Source organism: Pseudophryne corroboree, chromosome 9 (genome assembly GCF_028390025.1).
Source record: "Pseudophryne corroboree isolate aPseCor3 chromosome 9, aPseCor3.hap2, whole genome shotgun sequence".
Taxonomy (NCBI): Eukaryota; Metazoa; Chordata; class Amphibia; order Anura; family Myobatrachidae; genus Pseudophryne; species Pseudophryne corroboree.
The window spans coordinates 304,785,248-304,803,067 of NC_086452.1; the positions used below are offsets into that span (position 1 = coordinate 304,785,248).

A 17,820-nucleotide genomic window follows, 5' to 3' on the forward strand; every position below is an offset into this window, starting at 1 on the left:
TTCATGTTGTGTTGAGCACTTTGTACCATACTACAAAAAGGATATCCTGGAGCTAGAAAAGGTTCAGAGGCGGGCGACCAAACTAATTAAGGGCATGCAGACGCTGGCATACGAGGAAAGGCTTGCAAGACTAGGCATGTTTACACATAATCCTGCATAGGAGACCACAAATAGGTTGAACTCGATGGTCAATTGTTTTTTTTCAATCTTAGATACTATGTTACTGCCCACAAGTAAGGAAACAATTTGAATCTTAGCTCACAATAGAAAAAAGTAAGATTTTAAATATAGCATTTTGTCCAATAATCAAGATAAAAACTATATAAATACATATCTGTTTTAGTTCATTGGATTTAATATGTGTAGATGTTAAATGTGTCTCCTAAAGAGTAATATTAACTAGTAAGTAAGGATTTACTTGATATCACTGAGTTAAGTTGGCTGGTTTAGAATTTGGAGAAGAATTGTCCCAGCTGTAGACAAATATAAAAAAAAAATATATATAAAATCCATTCAGATTTTAATTGTTCCTGACTGATGACCAGTATTGTTTGTGTGGTTACTGGAAGATGGTACTAATTAGCTTTATCTTTTAGTGGTAGGGATTACTGGATTAGTCCATTTTGGTCCAAACAAAATGACTGAGATACTAAAGACTGTAGGACAGTTGTTCAAGATGGCAATGGGTGTTCTCCTATTTGGCAATTATAAATGCACCCTGCTAAAAAAATAAAAAAAATAATGAAATTAACTAGAAAAGGGCACAAAATAAAAGTATAAACTGAAAAAATGTCCAGGATGTCAGTAGTCAAATGGAAAAAGAAAGAGTTATGGTAAAACATACCTTTATTAACTCTTTCTCCGGCATGGTCCACAGGTTATCCCCAAGATAACAATGGGATATGATGAAGCAACGGCGGATTTGCACCAATCGGTAAATGTTTTCCGGCCTCCCAGCATGCAACGGCACGGCCATATATTCCCGCCTCCTGGCTCAGGCAAATCAGGTTTTTTTTCGGTGCGGCTGGAGCCGGACCATGGTCAGAGGGCTGCTGGTTTTTAGCAGCCCTAAGCTTTCTTATTTTATTTTTATAGTACTATTTTTTCTGAGCAATCTTTCTAAACAGCGTTTTATATGACAACGTCTTACCCACAAATACAGTGCTGTTTTGGCGAGCGTCTGTGTCGGATATACTAGCAGGTCCAGCAGATATTACCAGGCTGTGGCCGGAGCACGGGGAGAAGGTAAGGTATTGGTTCCGCTTAGAAGGGGGATACAGATACAGCCGTACTGTTTTGGGAGGAGACTACCAAACAGTCGCTGATGCGGCTGCCACCTCGGGTGCACCAGCGCTAGGCCTTAGGGATCATAGGCTCCAGGTATAGTATGAGGCCGCAATCCCTAGGATTGATGTCAGCAGAGGGGAGTCAGACGCTCTCCTGGTCGCCCCTCCCCCCGGTTCATAACCAGTTTCCACCGAGTTAACCGCCATCATCTCAAGACGCTGTACACGAAGGGGACCCAGTCGCAGCATAGGCGGCTGTGTGACTGGTGCGTCTGTGTTCACTGAGCGTCTGTGTTCACTATAGGTTCATGGAGCGGCAGTGTACACTAGTAGAGTTGGATCCACTCAGCGTTCGCTAACATATTGATCGGTCCTGGAAGTAAGGTGAGTCTCCCTGTATCCCACTCTACCGAGTACGGGTAATACAGCACTAAGTCTCTATCTACCTTTTTAAGTATGAATAGTTAGATAAGTGCCTACTGCATATGAGTCTGTATACATTTACTGTTTCTTTCGCAATGTATCTGAATACAGTAGATCTGTTTAAACATGATTCAGTAATATGTTCTTCTACATACTTGAAATGTAGTTGTAGTTTATGATGTGCTCATATTGCTTATTATACTAATGTATAACATGTGACTGACTGCTAGTCTGATCGCTGACTTTACTATATTCTGTCAGTTTTGTTCTATTCTGATCCTCACTGCAGGTTGCATGGGTTGGGTCGGATTGTATGTCACTTTAAAAAGCTTAAAGTGATTACAGTCACAAATTGTGTAGTACACTGTGGATGTGTTGATTATTTACCATGTCTAAGAGCGGCAAATGTGAGGAAGATACACTCACAGCAACACCAACACTCATATCATGTACAAACATGTATGAAACTTGCAAAGCTGTGTTATCCTCTCAGGATTTGGTTCAGGATGGTTTGTGTGCAAATTGTTTTAGCTTTCACCAGGGGTTCTTGAAAAATACAAGGCAGATTCAGGTGCAGGTTGATCCACCTTGGGCTATGTTTGCACAGACTTTATCCAGTATAGCTGAATGGATAATTCCTCCAACTCCTGTACCGGGGATAGGTTATACGATTGGCCCTTACACACCTTCCCACCTGTGGTGTATCACTTCCAGCAGCTGCCTCTCAAAAGAAACAGGCTGATAAGCCAGTGGTAGGTAAATCTTCATCCTTACAGGCTACACATGGCTCAGATGTGGATTCATCGGAGGATGAAAGCTCAATTAATTCTACTTCGGCATACGAAGAGGAGGAGGAAGGTCTCAGCTCAGTGGATATAGCAGAGTTAATTAAAGCAATGAAGGCCATTCTATCCTTAGAGGATTCAGCAGAGCCTGTGTTAAAAACCAAGGCACCTGTGTTTAAACGTCCCAAAACAGATAAGACTGAGTTTCCAGGGTCAGATCAGCTGACGGAAATCATGGAAGAGGCTTGGGCTACGCCTAATAAGAAGTTTAGAATTCCTAAGAAATGGAATTCCAATTATCCTCTTCCAGCTGGGGATTGTTTAAAAAGGGAAGTGGCTCCTAAAGTAGATATGCATGTGATTCGATTAGTGCGAAAATCTACATTACCTTTGCCTTGAACATCATTAAATGATGTCACGAAAAGGAGAGTGGATGGGTTTCTAAAAACCATGTTTTCCCTGTCTGGGGCAGTCATAAGGCCAGCCATGGATTCAGCTTGGATGGCAAAGGCAGTGGCTGCCTGGTCTGATGCATTGGAGGGGGATTTTTCAATAGCATATAGAGAGCCTCCAGGGCACCAGCTTCAACAATAGCTGCTCGCAGAGCAGTTTGGCTACGTACGTGGAAAGCTGATTTAGAGTCTAAGAAGGTTTTCTGCTTTTCTGGAGATATTCTCTTTGGTAAAGAATTGACAGATATTTTGGAGTCAGAAGCAGACTCCAAGAAGGTCAAGTTTCCTTCCACATACAATTTCAAACCTAAAGTTCCGGCTTTTCGTCCCTTTCAGTATCAAGGTAAAGCTAAAGGTAAAAGTGATAGCAGGCAGTCCTAATACAAGTCTGGTAGGACTAAAAAGCATTGGGCTACCAGAGGACGAGTTGGTAAAACAGCTAATAAGCTATCAGCCTGATGATGCCGGCCTCCAACTGGAAGACCCCAGGGTGGGGGGCCGACTCTTCAGTTTGCACAGATCTGGCAGCAGTCTATTAAAAGATGCCTGGGTGCAGGAAGCGGTATCTCTAGGTTGTGCTTTTGCCTTCAAGAAGCACCCTCCTCAAAGGTTTTTTTGTACCAGCCTGTCTCGGGTAGAGACAAAGGCCAGGGCTTTGCAAGAGGCAGTTCAGAAATTGCTTCATTCAGGAATAGTCATTCCAGTTCCTCATGCGCAACAAGGACAGGGTTTTTACTCCAACCTGCTTTTAGTTCAGAAGCCAAATGGGTCATTTCGGCCCACTGTCAATCACAAAGTGCTGAACAAAAACATTTGGGTACCTCGGTTTCACATGGAGACTTTACGTTCCATAATTTTGGCCATGGAGCCAGGGGATTATATGGTATCCCTGGATATACAGGATGCTTACCTACATGTTCCTATAGCACTGTCCCATCAGTGATATCTCAGGTTCGCTATCCTCCAACAGCATTTTCAGTTCCAGGCCCACCTTTTGGGTTAGCCACAGCTCCCAGAGTATTTACTAAGATTATGGTGGTAATGGCAGTGTCAGATCTGTGGTTTTATCTGTCCCCGGAGGGGGCACTAGTGGGACAGTGGTGGTGCGATGGAGGAAACTGGGAGGCTGTAAATGATTCCTGCGCATGTGCACAATGATGTTTATTAAATGCTCACAGATTATAACAGATGAATTTGAAATGATGGGTACAGGAATGCTGACAATAATAATACAAACAGTCACTGATATTCAGCTGGTCTAGAAACCAGTGCAGAAACACATGCAATGAATCAGTCTGGAAACTGAATTAGCAATCTGATGGTGATCACTCCCACAGTTGGATTAAAACCCAGCAATAATTCTCCACACAGTCAATAGTAATGCCAGTCCATAACCAAGCAAGGTTTAAGCAGGAGACGGCATGGAATGCATATGAAGAGATGGTATTTGAGTGCCAGATATCAAAGCACAATGCAAGTCAATCATACACAGGTGAAAACAATGGATAGCACCTGGAGAGAAGTCTCTACTGTAAACGGTGGAAGCTGACTGTAGCAGAAGCTGGAGTTGATGTAATGCTGGGACCTGTAGTTCTACAGGAATGCTGGAACCAGGAGATCACTTGGAGATGACTGGAAACAGAAGATTGCTGGAAACAGGAGTTGAAGACTGGAAACTGGAAACAGGAATTGGAGACTGGAAACAGGAACGGAGACCAGGAGACGCTATGCAGCAATGCAACGCGTTGTCCAAGGTGATGAAGCTGAGTCAGTGCTCTGGACTTATACCCCCTGGTTGGCAGTCATTGGGTACTTGGATCATGTGAGCAATCACAGCACAGGATTGGGTGCTCTCCGGTCAGCTGACCACAAGTGTCATGGCGGCGTCCATGCTGAACAGATGGCTGGTACACAGGAGGACACCAGCAGAATGGACTTCAGGGGTGCAACACAATAGTGGGTACTGCGCACCGCAGACAGGATGCTCATACGGAGCAGACTGGGGCCGTGACCTCCGGAGGCCTGCACACCAGCGCGCCGGTAAGTAAGACATCACTGAACGCTGGTTCCTGACAGGCAGCTTATCTCTGCCAGCAGGGGATAAGAATTTTTCCATACCTTGACAATCTTTTAATCCTGGCACAGTCGCAGGAATTGCTCCTATGTCATCTGCAACAGACAATAACGTGTCTGCAGAAGCATGGGTGGCTCATAAATTGGGCAAAATCATCTCTGGTTCCGTCACAGCGGATGACTCACTTGGGGGCTGTACTGGATTCAAGTCTTCAGAGAGCTTCATGTTATCTCTGAACAAGATATCCAAGGTTCAGTCAAGGGTTCAGGACTTGCTACACAATCAGAAAGTATCCATTCACGCAGCAATGCGTGTGATGGGGCTGATGGTGTCAACATTCGACATGGTGGAGTATGCACAATTCCACTTGAGGCCTCTGCAGCGTCTGATCCTTGCCAAATGGAATGGGTTGCATCAGACGATAAAAACACGGACTATGGTTCTTACGATAGAAGTGAGAAGGTCATTAGCCTGGTGGCTATAGACATCCCATCTGGTCAAGGGGGGACCCTTATGGATATCAGATTGGGAAATTCTGATGACAGATGCCAGTCTCCAGGGATGGGGAGCAGTGTCAGGAAGGTTGTGTTTCCAGGGGCAATGGACTAAGGAAGAAGGTTGCCTGCCAATAAATATATTGGAACTTCAGGACATATACATGACACTGATTCAGGCAAAGGACATTCTTCAGGGAAAAGCAGTTCAGATCCGCTCGGACAATGCAACGACAGTAGCGCATCTCAACCATCAGGGAGGAACTCGCAGCCGAAAAGCGATGAAGGAGGTAAGTCACATACTAAAGTGGGCAGAACTTCATCATCCAGCCTTGTCCACAGTGTTCGATCCGGGAGTCCTAAACTGGGAAGCGGATTTTCTCAGTTGACACGCCATTCAGGCAAGCAAATGGGCTCTACACCGAAAGGTCTTGCAGACTCTAGTAGAGAAGTGGGGGTTGCCAGAGATAGGTCTCATGGCGTCCCGTCTCAACAATGTGCTCGCATATGGGTCAAGAACAAAGGATCCCAGAGCTATCTTTGTGGATGCCCTGTCGGTGAGATGGGACTTTCATCTGGCTTATGTGTTTCCTTTAATCACCCTATTACCCAGTGTGGTGAGAAAGATAAAGCAAGGGAAAGGTGTCGTGATACTAATAGCTCCGGCTTGGCCCAGAAAGCATTGGTACACAGATCTGCAGATAATGTCGAAGGATGCTTCATTTCTGCTCCCTCAACGCCCAGATCTACTAATGCAGGGTCCTTGTTATCACAGACATCTGGATCGACTGTCTTTGACCACATGGCTCTTGAAACCTCTATCCTGAGGTCAAGAGGATTCTCACAACAGGTAATTCAAACTATGCTCAGAGCAAGGAAACCTTCCTCAGCTCGCCTTTATTACCGAATATGGCAAACCTATATTCATTGGTGCAGTGAACAGAAAATGGACCCTAAGTCTTTCAGATTTTCCAGGGTCTTAGCATTCCTTCAGGCAGGAATGGATATAGGTTTGAAGGTGGCTTACTTGAGAGTGCAAGTGTCAGCATTGACTGTATGGTCCAAAAGAAAATTGCCAACTTACAGGATATGCATACTTTTTTCCAGGGAATGCTGCGCATTCAACCTCCTTTTGTTCCTCCTACAGTGCCTTGGGACTTAAGTCTAGTCCAGAAAGCCCTTCAAGTTGCCCCATTTGTACCACTTAATAAAGTGGATCTTAAATGGTTGACAGCTAAAGTTCTCTTTCTACTGGCTATGGCGTCAGCTAGAAGAGTATCAGATTTGGGGGCATTATCATGTCGTTCCCCATTTCTGATTTTTTATCCAGATAAAGCAGTTCTCAGAACTAGATCTGGGTATCTTCCGAACGTGGTGTCTAAATTCCACCTTAATGAAGAAATTGTATTCCTGGCTTTCCAGGTACCGGGCCTTTCTGCGGGAGATGCATCGCTGGACGTGGTCCGTGCATTAAGGATCTACGTGGATCGTACCAGTGCTATCAGAAAGACAGATTCTCTCTTTATTCTCTACGCTTTTCAAAAGAGGGGATGGCCTGCTGATAAGCAGATACTGGCAACATGGCTTTGGATGATGATTTCAGAAGCATATTCTCAAGTTTATCTCCATGTTCCGGCTAATGTTTCTGCTCACTCTACTCGTAAGGTAGGTCCATCATGGGCAGCACAACGTGGTGCTTCAGCAGAACAGATATGTAAGGCAGCCACATGGTCTTCCATTAACACATTCATTAGACATTATGCCATAAATACCTTTGCTTCTCATGATGCTGAATTCGGGCGATGGATTCGCCTGTCCAATAAGGAGTGTCCCCACTACTTAATTGCTTTGGGAAATCCCATTGTTATCCTGTGGATAACCTGTGGACCCTGCCGAAAAACTATACGTTATGGTAAGAACTTAACGTTGATAACGGTATTTCTCCTAAGTTCACAGGATCCACAGGGATCCCACCCTGATGCACCTGATTTGAGGATCCTTTTACTCACCAACCTCTTCCTTCTTGTACGGAAGGGTGTGCATGTGTGTTCTTCTCGCCTGATTAGGGCTATCTATGATGCTCCTGCCTTGAGCTTTGGGAATACAACTGATTTGCCTGAGCCAGGAGGGGAGGATATATGGACAGGCCCGCTGCATACTGGGAGGCCGGAAAGCTTTGACCGATTGGTGCAAATCCGCTATCACTTCATCATATCCCACTGTTATCCTGTGGACTTAGGAGAAATACCGTTATCAACGGTAAGTTCTTACCATAACGTATATTTTTCTTCGAGGTCCCAAAGCAGTTGTAATAGCGAGGGAACGCTCCTAAAATGAAATGAGGACTTAGCCAAAGGTCGCATCCTGAGAGGCAAAATTATCAAAGGCATAGAACCTACGTAATTGTGTGGGTAGAATATCATGTAGCAGCGTTGCATACTTGTTCAGCAGATGCCACATGGTGTGCTGTCCACAAAGGACCCACAAAGCGAGCAGAATGACCAGATACTGTACTTGGAACAGGTAGATCAGCCTGCGTGTAAGCCTGTGAGATAGTCATGTGAAGCCAGCGTGCCAATGTTTGTTTATTGGCAGGCCAGCCCTGCATGTGGAATCCATAGAGGATGAATATGGCATCTGCTTTCCTAACAGAATTAGCTCGGTCCACGTAGATCCTAAGGGCACGGACAACATCCAAGGAGGGTTCCTCTGGTGAGAGACCAGGTTCCTGGAAGGCCGGTACCACAATTGGTTCCTTGACATGAAATTTAAAGACATCCTTAGCATAGGTATCCACATTTAGTCCTAATTGCTGCATGAGCCCGGTCCTGGTGGAATATCAGAAATGGGGAGCAACTCCCAAGTCAGAGACTCTACGGGCTAAAGCAATAGCTAACATTAAAAGTCTTGGTGGTGAGCCACTTGAAATATACCATTTCCAGTGGTTCAAAAGGACTGTGTTGTAAGGCCTGAAGAACCAAGGAGAGATCCGAGAGAAACCATAGGGACAAATGGAGGCTGTATCCGGAGTACCCCCTGAAGGAAGGTAAGCACATCCGGCAAAGGAGCCAGCCTCTTTTGGAACCAGACGGACAAAGCTGAGACCTGGACCTTGAGCGAAGTCAGGCGAATGTCACGATCCTGACTGTAGTTCTCATATTGGGTGACTTGCCCCTGCCATCTGTCCTGGATCCTGTGTCTTTTCTGCTCACTGGGATAAACAGCTTGCCATTACCATGAGTTTCCTGAGTCCTCTGCCTGGAAGGTAAGAGTTAACGCGCTCCAACTGTGGTGATTAATCTTCTGTGTGAATCTGAATTCAGCAATCTGAAGTTTAGGCCTAAAAGCCAGCATCCTCTGTTTGTTTGCAGAAGTTCAGGCTTCAGTGTTCTTTCGGCCTGCTAGGCCTCACGCCACATCACAGCCTATTCTAGAGTACTCACATAACAGTGACTGTTCACCTGACCCAGAGCTGTCCAATCCTGTGCCAGCCTGAGACTCTCTGAATCACCTGACACTGCTCACCAATCACCAAGGACCAGGTAGTATAAGTTAGGAGACTCGAGTTGGAAACTCTGCCAGTTCCTCATGTCACACACAGCTCTGTGTGAGCTTAGAAGCTGAGCTCCCTAAAGGTAATACTTGTACTTCATTTCCTGTAGAACTCTGTTCCTTTGCTACCCAGTCTGGGTTACAGTTGTGTTACCATTGATGTCCAGTATTTCTACAGTTTCATCTTAAAGTCACAGTCACAGTATTCCACAGTCTCAACTTAAAGTCACAGTCACAGTATTCCACAGTCTCAACTTAAAGCCACAGCTGCAGTATTCTACAGTTTCATCTTAAAGTCACAGTATTCCAGTCTCAACTTAAAGTCACAGTCACAGTATTCCACAGTCTAAACTTAAAGTCACAGTCACAGTATTCCACAGTCTCAACTTAAAGCCACAGCTGCAGTATTCTACAGTTTCATCTTAAAGTCACAGTATTCCACAGTCTCAACTTAAAGTCACAGCTGCAGTATTCTACAGTTTCATCTTAAAGTCACCGTTGCAGTATTCCACAGTCTCATCTTAAAACCACAGCTGCAGTATTCTACCGTCTCATTTTAAAGGCACAGCCGCAGTGTTCTTCAGCCTCGTCCTAAAGTCACAGCCACAGTCATCATTCTACTTTCAGTTGCGTTTCCAGTTATATCCGGTACCAGCCCGGATTACAGTTGCATCCCAGTCTCACCGGTAACCATCCCGGTTCTCAGTCTCACCAGTAACCAGTCCATCTTACTATCTCGCCAGTAACCTCGAGTACATAAGCACCTACTCCTGTGACACTATATCCAATTCAATCTCACCTATACATTCATCATCCTGCTATCAAAGTCCCTGGTGATGCAGTGGTCAGGATACGGCTTCCTCTGCCGAGGCCCGGGTTCGATCCCCGGTCAGGGATTGCTTCTTCTTCTTACTGATTCCTACAGACCAGCCTAATATTCACATAGTCCTTCAGTCGCCCATACAGACTTCACTAACACCGGGTTCACAAAATCACAGTCATGACAGCGAAGACCCATGGTGAGGCCTGCCTGTATGAAGGCTAAAAGTCTAGGGATCATAAGAACCTTAGGGTCGTAATGACAAAGAGCACACCATTGAAAGGAGTGCCAAATCTGGTGATAAATGCGAACAGAGGCTGGTTTCCAAGCCTGAAGCATAGTTTGAACTACCGCTCTGGAGAAACCTTTGTCCCTTAGGAGGTATGTCTCAGGAGCCATGCAAAGACAGGCGAGGTAGGTCCGGATTGAGGCACGGCCACTGGGGGGGGCAGGTCTGGAAGAAGAGGTAGAAGGAAGGGCTGGTCTATGAAGAGAGCTAGTACATCCGTGAACCAATGGCGTCTGGGGCATGCTGCCATCCTCTTTGAATTTCCACAGTACTCTGGGAAGAAGAGACTAGAGGAACGAGACAGGCCAGAGGAAAGGTCCATGGGACCATGAGTGCGTCCACGAAGCTCGCATCTGGATCTAGGTAATTAAAATCCTATTTTCTCTTATGTCCTAGAGGATGCTGGGGTCCACATTAGTACCATGGGGATGTACCAAAGCTCCCAGAACGGGAGGGAGAGCGCGGAGGCTCCTGCAGAACCAAGTGACCAAACTTAAGGTCCTCATAGGCCAAAGTATCGAACTTGTAGAACTTTGCGAACGTGTTCGACCCTGACCAAGTAGCTGCTGGCAGAGTTGTAAAGCCGAGACAAACCGGGCAGCCGCCCAAGAAGTACCCACCTTACGGGTAGAGTGGGCCTTAACAGACGTAGGACACGGCAAGCCTGCCGTAGAATACGCATGCTGGATAGTGAACCTGATCCAGCGAGAGATCGTCTGCTTAGAAGCAGGACACCCAAGTTTCTTGGGATCATACAAGACAAATAGAGAGTCCGATTTTCTGTGACGAGCAGTCCTCCTTACATAGATTTTTAGAGCCCTTACAACATCTAAGGACTTTGATGAAATTGAGGAGTCAGTCGCAACTGGCACCACAATAGGTTGGTTGATATAAAAATGCCGACACAACCTTCGGAAGAAACTGTTGACGTGTCCGAAGCTCCACTCTATCCTCATGGAAGATCAAGTATGGGCTTTTACATGACAAAGCCTCCAACTCCGACACACGTCTAGCAGAAGCTAAGGCCAACAAAGTGACAGCCTTCCACATGAGAAACTGGACCTCAACCTCCTGTAGAGGCTCAAACCAGTTCGACTGGAGGAACTGCAACACCACGTTAAGATACCAGGGCGCCATAGGCGGTACAAAGGGAGGTTGGATGTGCAGAACTCTCTTCAAAAAAGTCTGAACCTCAGGGAGGGCAGCCAACTGTTTCTGGAAGAAAATGGATAGGGCCGAAATCTGGAACTTTATGTATCCTAACCGCAGGACCATATCCACACCTACTTGCAGGAAGAGGAGAAACCGTCCCAGTTGAAACTCCACCATAGGAAACTTCTTGGACTCACACCAAGATACATATTTCTTCCAAATATGATGGTAATGTTTAGACGTCACTACTCTCCTAGCCTGTATCAGGGTAGGAATAACCTTGTTCGGAATGCCCTTCTGAGCTAGTATCTAGCGTTCAACCTCCATGCCGTCAAACGTAGCTGTGGTAAGTCTTGATAGGCGAACGGCCCCAGCTGCAACAGGTCCTCCTGAAGAGGAAGAGGCCTCGGCTCTTTGAGGTACACCCCAAAGATCTGTTACCTCCTTGAACACCTCCGGATGGAGACCCCACTCCCCCGGATGGAGATCGTGTCTGCTGAGGAAGTCCGCTTCCCAGTTGTCTACTCCCGGAATGAAGATTGCTTGTTACCTCTGGCATTGCAGCTCTGCTCTTCGTTTCGCCCTGTCGGTTTATGTAAGCCACTGTCGTTACATTGTCCGACTGCACTTGAATGGCCCGATTTCTCAGAAGATGGGCTGTTTGGAGAAGACCGATGTAGATGGCTCTTAGTTCCAGAATGTTTAATCGGCAGGCTGGCTTCCAGACTTGACCACCTTACTTGGAAGGTTTCCCCTTGAGTGACTGTGCCCCAGCCCCGGAAACTTAAATCCGTGGTTAGAAGGATCCAGTCCTGAATCCCAAACCTGCGGCCCTCCAGAAGGTGAGGTAATTGCAGTCACCAGAGGAGTGAAATCCTGACCTTTGGCGACAGATGTATTCTCTGTTGCATGTGTAGATTGTCAGGCTCCGGAGCCTTACCTCCAGCGGGTGCTCCTGCGGGTTACTGTCCCGCTGGTTGGCGTGGCTGCGGCGGCAGGTCCTCCTTGACGAATGTGCAGCTGCCAAGGGCTGGGGGTCTAGAGAGCCGGGCGCTTTGGCGGGGACCGCTGCGGTAAGGTCCTCTAGTGATGATACAGTATAATGTGTCAGAGACAGAAGCTGGCTAAAGCTGTGTGCTAACAGCTAATTATGTCTCCTGTGCTGGGGGCAGCCATGTTGGAGACAAGAGTATTACCAAAGAAGTTCCCAATATGTGTCCAGCCAATCCTGCATGTTCTCACCTTACAAAAGGGGGCTGGTTCAGACGGATAGTGCCAGTGCTTCAAGTTACCTCCTTGTGAAAGGTTCTCCAGCTCTGTGCTCCCAGGTAATTTCTGGTTCCCTGGTCCTGGTTGCTCTCATTTATCGGTTTCCTAAATGCTGCTGCAGCCCTGCTGTCTATCACCAATGCGTTTTCCTCTGGAAGAAACACCCTCTGCACTTCCATGTCGAGGATAATTCCCAGAAAGGTCAACCGACCGTGTTGGTTCTAAATGTGATTTTGGAAGATTCAGGATCCAACCGTGTTCCCTGAGCAGGTGGGTCGTGAGAACAATGGACTGTAACAGCTTCTCCTTGGATGATGCATTTATCAGCAGATCGTCCAGATATGGAATTATGTTCACCCCCTGTCTGCGGAGAAGCATCATTTCCGCCATCACCTTGGTGAATACCCTCAGTGCTGTGAAGAGGCCGAATGGTAGGGCCTGGAACTGAAAATGACAGTACAACAGTGCGAATCGGAGATAAGCTTGATGCGGCAGCCAAATCAGAATGTGGAGGTACGCATCCTTGATATCCAGGGATACCAGGAATCCCCCTTCCTCCAGACCTGATATCACCGCCCTTAGAGACTCCATTTTGAACTTGAACTCCCTCAGAAAGGGGTTTAGTGATTTTAAGTTCAGAATGGTCATGACCAAACCATCCGGTTTCGGTACCACAAAAAGGTTTGAATAGTAACCCTTGTTTTGCATCTGGGGAGGAACTGGTACAATAACCTGTGCGTCCACCAACTTCTGAAGCCACACAATGCAGTGAGCTGCAATGGAAACAGCGCAAGCCTTAGAGGATAACAGAACTGTGTCTAAAGCTGCCTCACCAGTGTAATAGGCTGGATCTCTGATATTAGTGAGTAAAGATAACTGGTCCTTGCTGGGATCAGACGTGAAACTCTGTTCAAGGTTGTCAGCCCAAGTACTGTACATAGACTTGAGACACAAGCAGCTCCTTAAGGGAGGATGCAGTCGGGATAGGAAGTATTGAACTTTTCATTAAATGTGTCACATGTGCATCCACCATAGGTGGAGTCTCCCACTTTGTACAATCTGCTGATGGCAGTGGATTATAGGAAATGAGCTTCTTAAGAACCATACATTTCTTAGTGGGAGTTTTTCATTCTTTGCTCATAGCTTCTGAGAAGTGGTCTGAGTGTAGAAACTCCACTATAACTACCTTCTGTTGTTTGCACAGAGAATCTTTAGTAGTAGGGGGCTGGTTCAGCATCTTCCAGCTAAAATGAGTATGTGACAGCCCTAATTAATGCAGCCACATGAAATTTAGGTGGTACCTCCTCATCCCCTAAGGGGGATTCAGGGTCTGAAACCTTAACATGACCAGCAGTAACAGATGATTCTTCTGAATCAGAGAGTAGACTGTGAGGAAGGCACAGCACGCTTAGATGTGAAGGGTGTAGGTATTGTACCCTGACCCTGCATCATGCTCTGACATGCAGCAGAGGAAGCAGCCAAACTCTGTATAGAGTGAGAGAATGAGTCCAACCATATAGAAGGGACGGACGGGGCTGCAATTGACTGATAAACAGGTTGTAATAACTGTTGAAATCCCATAGGGGAGCCATTGAGGACTGTAGTGGCTGTTGTATGCCTATAGGGGAAGCCACAGGTGGAGCAATATGGTCAGCAATGGAGTAGAAGATGCCCATGGGAGTTCTTGCACTAGTGCCGAAGGGGCTGATGTGCTGGGGGGCACCAGACAGGCTGTGCACTGACCATCCTGAGGTAAAACTTACCTGTTACAAGTTTAACATACCACCAATGTAGATGCCCCTGTCTGTAAGATCTTAGATTTGTTAGACATAGCAGAAATACAGTGTACACACACACATATAACAATATGCAGCATGTAACAATGATAGTATGTGACCAAATTCACACACAATATAAAGTTATGCAATTTAACCCCAAAATACACCAATTTTCAAGGGTTATGTGAGAAAAAAAGTGAAAAGTAATATTAGACAGTAAGAGATGAAAACATGCAGCAATACAACAGTAGCATAAGTCACATACAATGCAGAATTAACAATTTAACTGCAAAGGGCACTGATATCAACTACACTGCTCTGTAGAAGAGGCTTGGTAGGATGGAGCGCTTTGTATAACCAGTTATGTGGTAGAGTAATACAGGGAGATTCTGCCCGCCGCTTCTAGAGACCTGCAGAGCTCAGAGAATGGCTGCCCACTTTCTGTATGTAGAAGGATGAGGGAAAAGCAGCCCAAGCTGTCGAATGGCGTCCTGGGCAGGGGGAGGAGCCGCTGGGGAAGTACTGACCTCCCCTATGCTGAAGTCACCACCTGTTCTCCTTGCGTGTCTGTGTCTCCAGCGCCAGTATACAACATTAAAGCCCTGGTAGTCTAGTGTGGTCGCAAGAACACTTAATGGTCTGGGAGAACCTCAGCGCAGCTGATCCAGACCAGCAGTAAATGGACTGTGCAGTAGGTCTTACCTGTCCCCCAGTGATCCAGTTGCAGTCCTGGGTACCCCTGTGCCTCTGCTAGTGAAGATGTATCGCCAGGGGTCCCGCCAAAATCACGCACCCAGTTGTAGCGTTGCAGCACGGTGGGGGTGTTTGAGAGTCAGCGCTAGCTTCGTCTTGGACTGCCAGGCGCCGATTGCTCAAAAGAAACAAGAAAAAAAATATATGTAACAGTTAAAAAGTAAAAACTCGGGCAGCAGTGTGCAGCCCTTGTTCAGTGAGTGTGACCAGCTCCATACTGGCACAGAGAAAAAACTGAAGTGCCTGGGCATGGGGGCAGGGTATGAAGGGCGAGGAGCCCATTGTATCCTGGGAGGCTCACAAGGCTTTATTATTCTGTGTCAGTCCTGGTCTCCATCAGATCATACCTAAGGTTAAGCCTGTGGAGACCATGGAACCCGAAGAAATGCAGTGATTGATTAGAAAGTTGACTAGTCTCTAGCCTGCATCACTCTAGAGAAGTGTGGAGACAGAGCTTGTGTCTCCGACATGTTAGGAACATAAATGCTCTGTATAAACTGCAGAATGATCTATTCAGCCACAAAGCCAGTGATATCGTAGGAAATATAGCGGACATGGAAAAATACATTGTCTACATTTATAGGCGCTTTGAATAGCGTTTAAAAGTGGCAAGTGTCTGTGGGGTCTATTTACTAAAGCTTTTGAGAGAGATAAAGTGGAAAGAGATAAAGTACCAGCCAACCAGCTCATGTCACTTTTCAGGCACAGCCTGTAACATGACAGTTAGTAGCTGGTTGGCTGGTACTTTATCTCTCTCCAAGGCTTGGTATATAGACTCTTTTATCACTATGATCAAGACACCGTGATCATGATGATGCATGGATAAACAAAATTCTTCATTAAACATTACTTATTAAATTGTTAAAATTGAAATTAAATGACAGAGCAAGCCTGGAAAGTGTGCCATGCTTAAGCGTCCTTTAAAGTACTGTAGTAAAAACAATAAGGCCCTCCTATCTCATTCACCAACTTTTTCCATGCTACAACCTTTACAAAAGTATGGCATAATGCAGATGAATACATTCCTGTGAGCACTCACTCCTTCACATTTTGCTGCTTTAATCTGTCACTCTTTTGTGAAACTTACACATAATTGTAAGATCATACGGAAGCTCTATACCTCTACTTCTTTTAGTGTGTGCTTAGAGGTAGCAGCAATTTTTTACATTGTGCATTACAGTATACTTATTGGCATGCTGTTATTGAATACATTGGTGTTTGAGAAATCTATATATAAAAGGCAAATACCACTGACTCATCACAACATCTCCTGAATAAGGGCTAGGAACTTGAAATTTGGACAGTAGCTTGTTTTTGTGACGTAGGCACCCACTAAGAAGGATTTTTCAAAATTCCACCCACAAAGGGGTTAAAAGGGTGAAATAATTCCCCCATCACAGAGGAGAGTTAAGACAGCCCACCCAGCTGGGAATATAAAGAATGCACGGTGCCGGCGATACCAAGTTACGGAGGGGGAAGGAGGACACAATGCTCTGTTCCTGGACTTCCTTGCCAGTGGCAGTTGCAGAGCACTCTATTATTCAAATAGGGGAGCCACATCAACTGCCACCCCTAAACACTGTTAAACATCGCTGAGTGTGGCTCCCCTATTTGAATAATGGACTGCTCTAAAACTGCCACTAGCAAGGAAGTGCAAACCTTCTGGTTCAGGAGATTTTGTGATGAGTAAATGGTATTTGCCTTTTATGTATATAGATTTCAGATATAAGTAATTAACCAACCTATTTCCAGTCAGGAGAGGATAGTGTCTCAATTATCAAATCATATCATATCATTATCTTATTAAACCGTCACCTGAACTAAACAATGCTGAACCTCTCAGTGAGCAATAGGAGGAAAGGAGAGATAGCTATTTTGACTTTTAAATGCATTAAAGGAAAGCTTGATAGTCAGCAACTGCTTATCTGCTGTGTAAAGGGTACCGACAGCTGTCCCAGTGACCTTAAGTGTTGTGCAAAAATATGTACCTTTTTACCTCAAAGGAGGAGCCCTAAGTAGAGCGAGAAGCTAAGCAAGGAGACCTAGGGCCCTTTGCAATAGAGTCAGCCTATCCCTGCAAATCTTACACATTTAACATACAGTGAGCGGAGCTTGACTTGTCGTCCCAGCATTTACAGCACTGAGCAGGGCAGCATCAGAGGCGGGACAGAGCAGAAAAGGAGGCGGATTATTCTCCTCAGTGCCAGACTTTTGACAGCATCAATCTGGGGAAGGCCTGTCCGGAGGTGTGGCCTGACAAAGATTGGCAGGAGCAGACGCAGCATGTCCTGTTGTAAGTCTAATTACAGTAGTTTACCAGGATGTCCTTCAAAATTAAAGTTATACGCATGGAAATACTTGAAATTCTGTAGTGAAGCACGGGTATTCAGTTAGTACTGAATAATAATAATAATAATAATAATAATAATAATGCGCATACAGAAAATGTCCATTAAAATCCTTCACAAAATCACAAATTGACAGATACTATATTTTTTTATAGTAAATAAAAAAAAAATTAGTTCTTACTTTATAACAATCATTAGCAATTAGCTGAAGGAGGCTAAATGACTCTCCAGAGGTTTCCAATTTCAAATACAGTTCCCATGCCATCCTCGGCTTCTTGTTCATAATATCTTAAAATGATTAAAGACAAATAATGAAAAAAAGCAATCTATTATCTAGTCCCCACT

At 45.5% G+C, this 17,820-nt stretch overlaps 1 protein-coding gene across 3 annotated transcripts in view; it reads right to left on the reverse strand.

The window, feature by feature from the left end:
• IFT56 (intraflagellar transport 56) overlaps nt 1–17,820 on the reverse strand; it is a 417,739-nt gene that overhangs the window by 21,849 nt on the left and 378,070 nt on the right. For all 3 annotated transcript variants that reach the window (XM_063940415.1, XM_063940414.1, XM_063940413.1), the window contains one exon: nt 17,657–17,763. In XM_063940415.1, the coding sequence (XP_063796485.1) occupies nt 17,657–17,763 (107 nt within the window). The remainder of the gene's footprint in view (nt 1–17,656; nt 17,764–17,820) is intronic.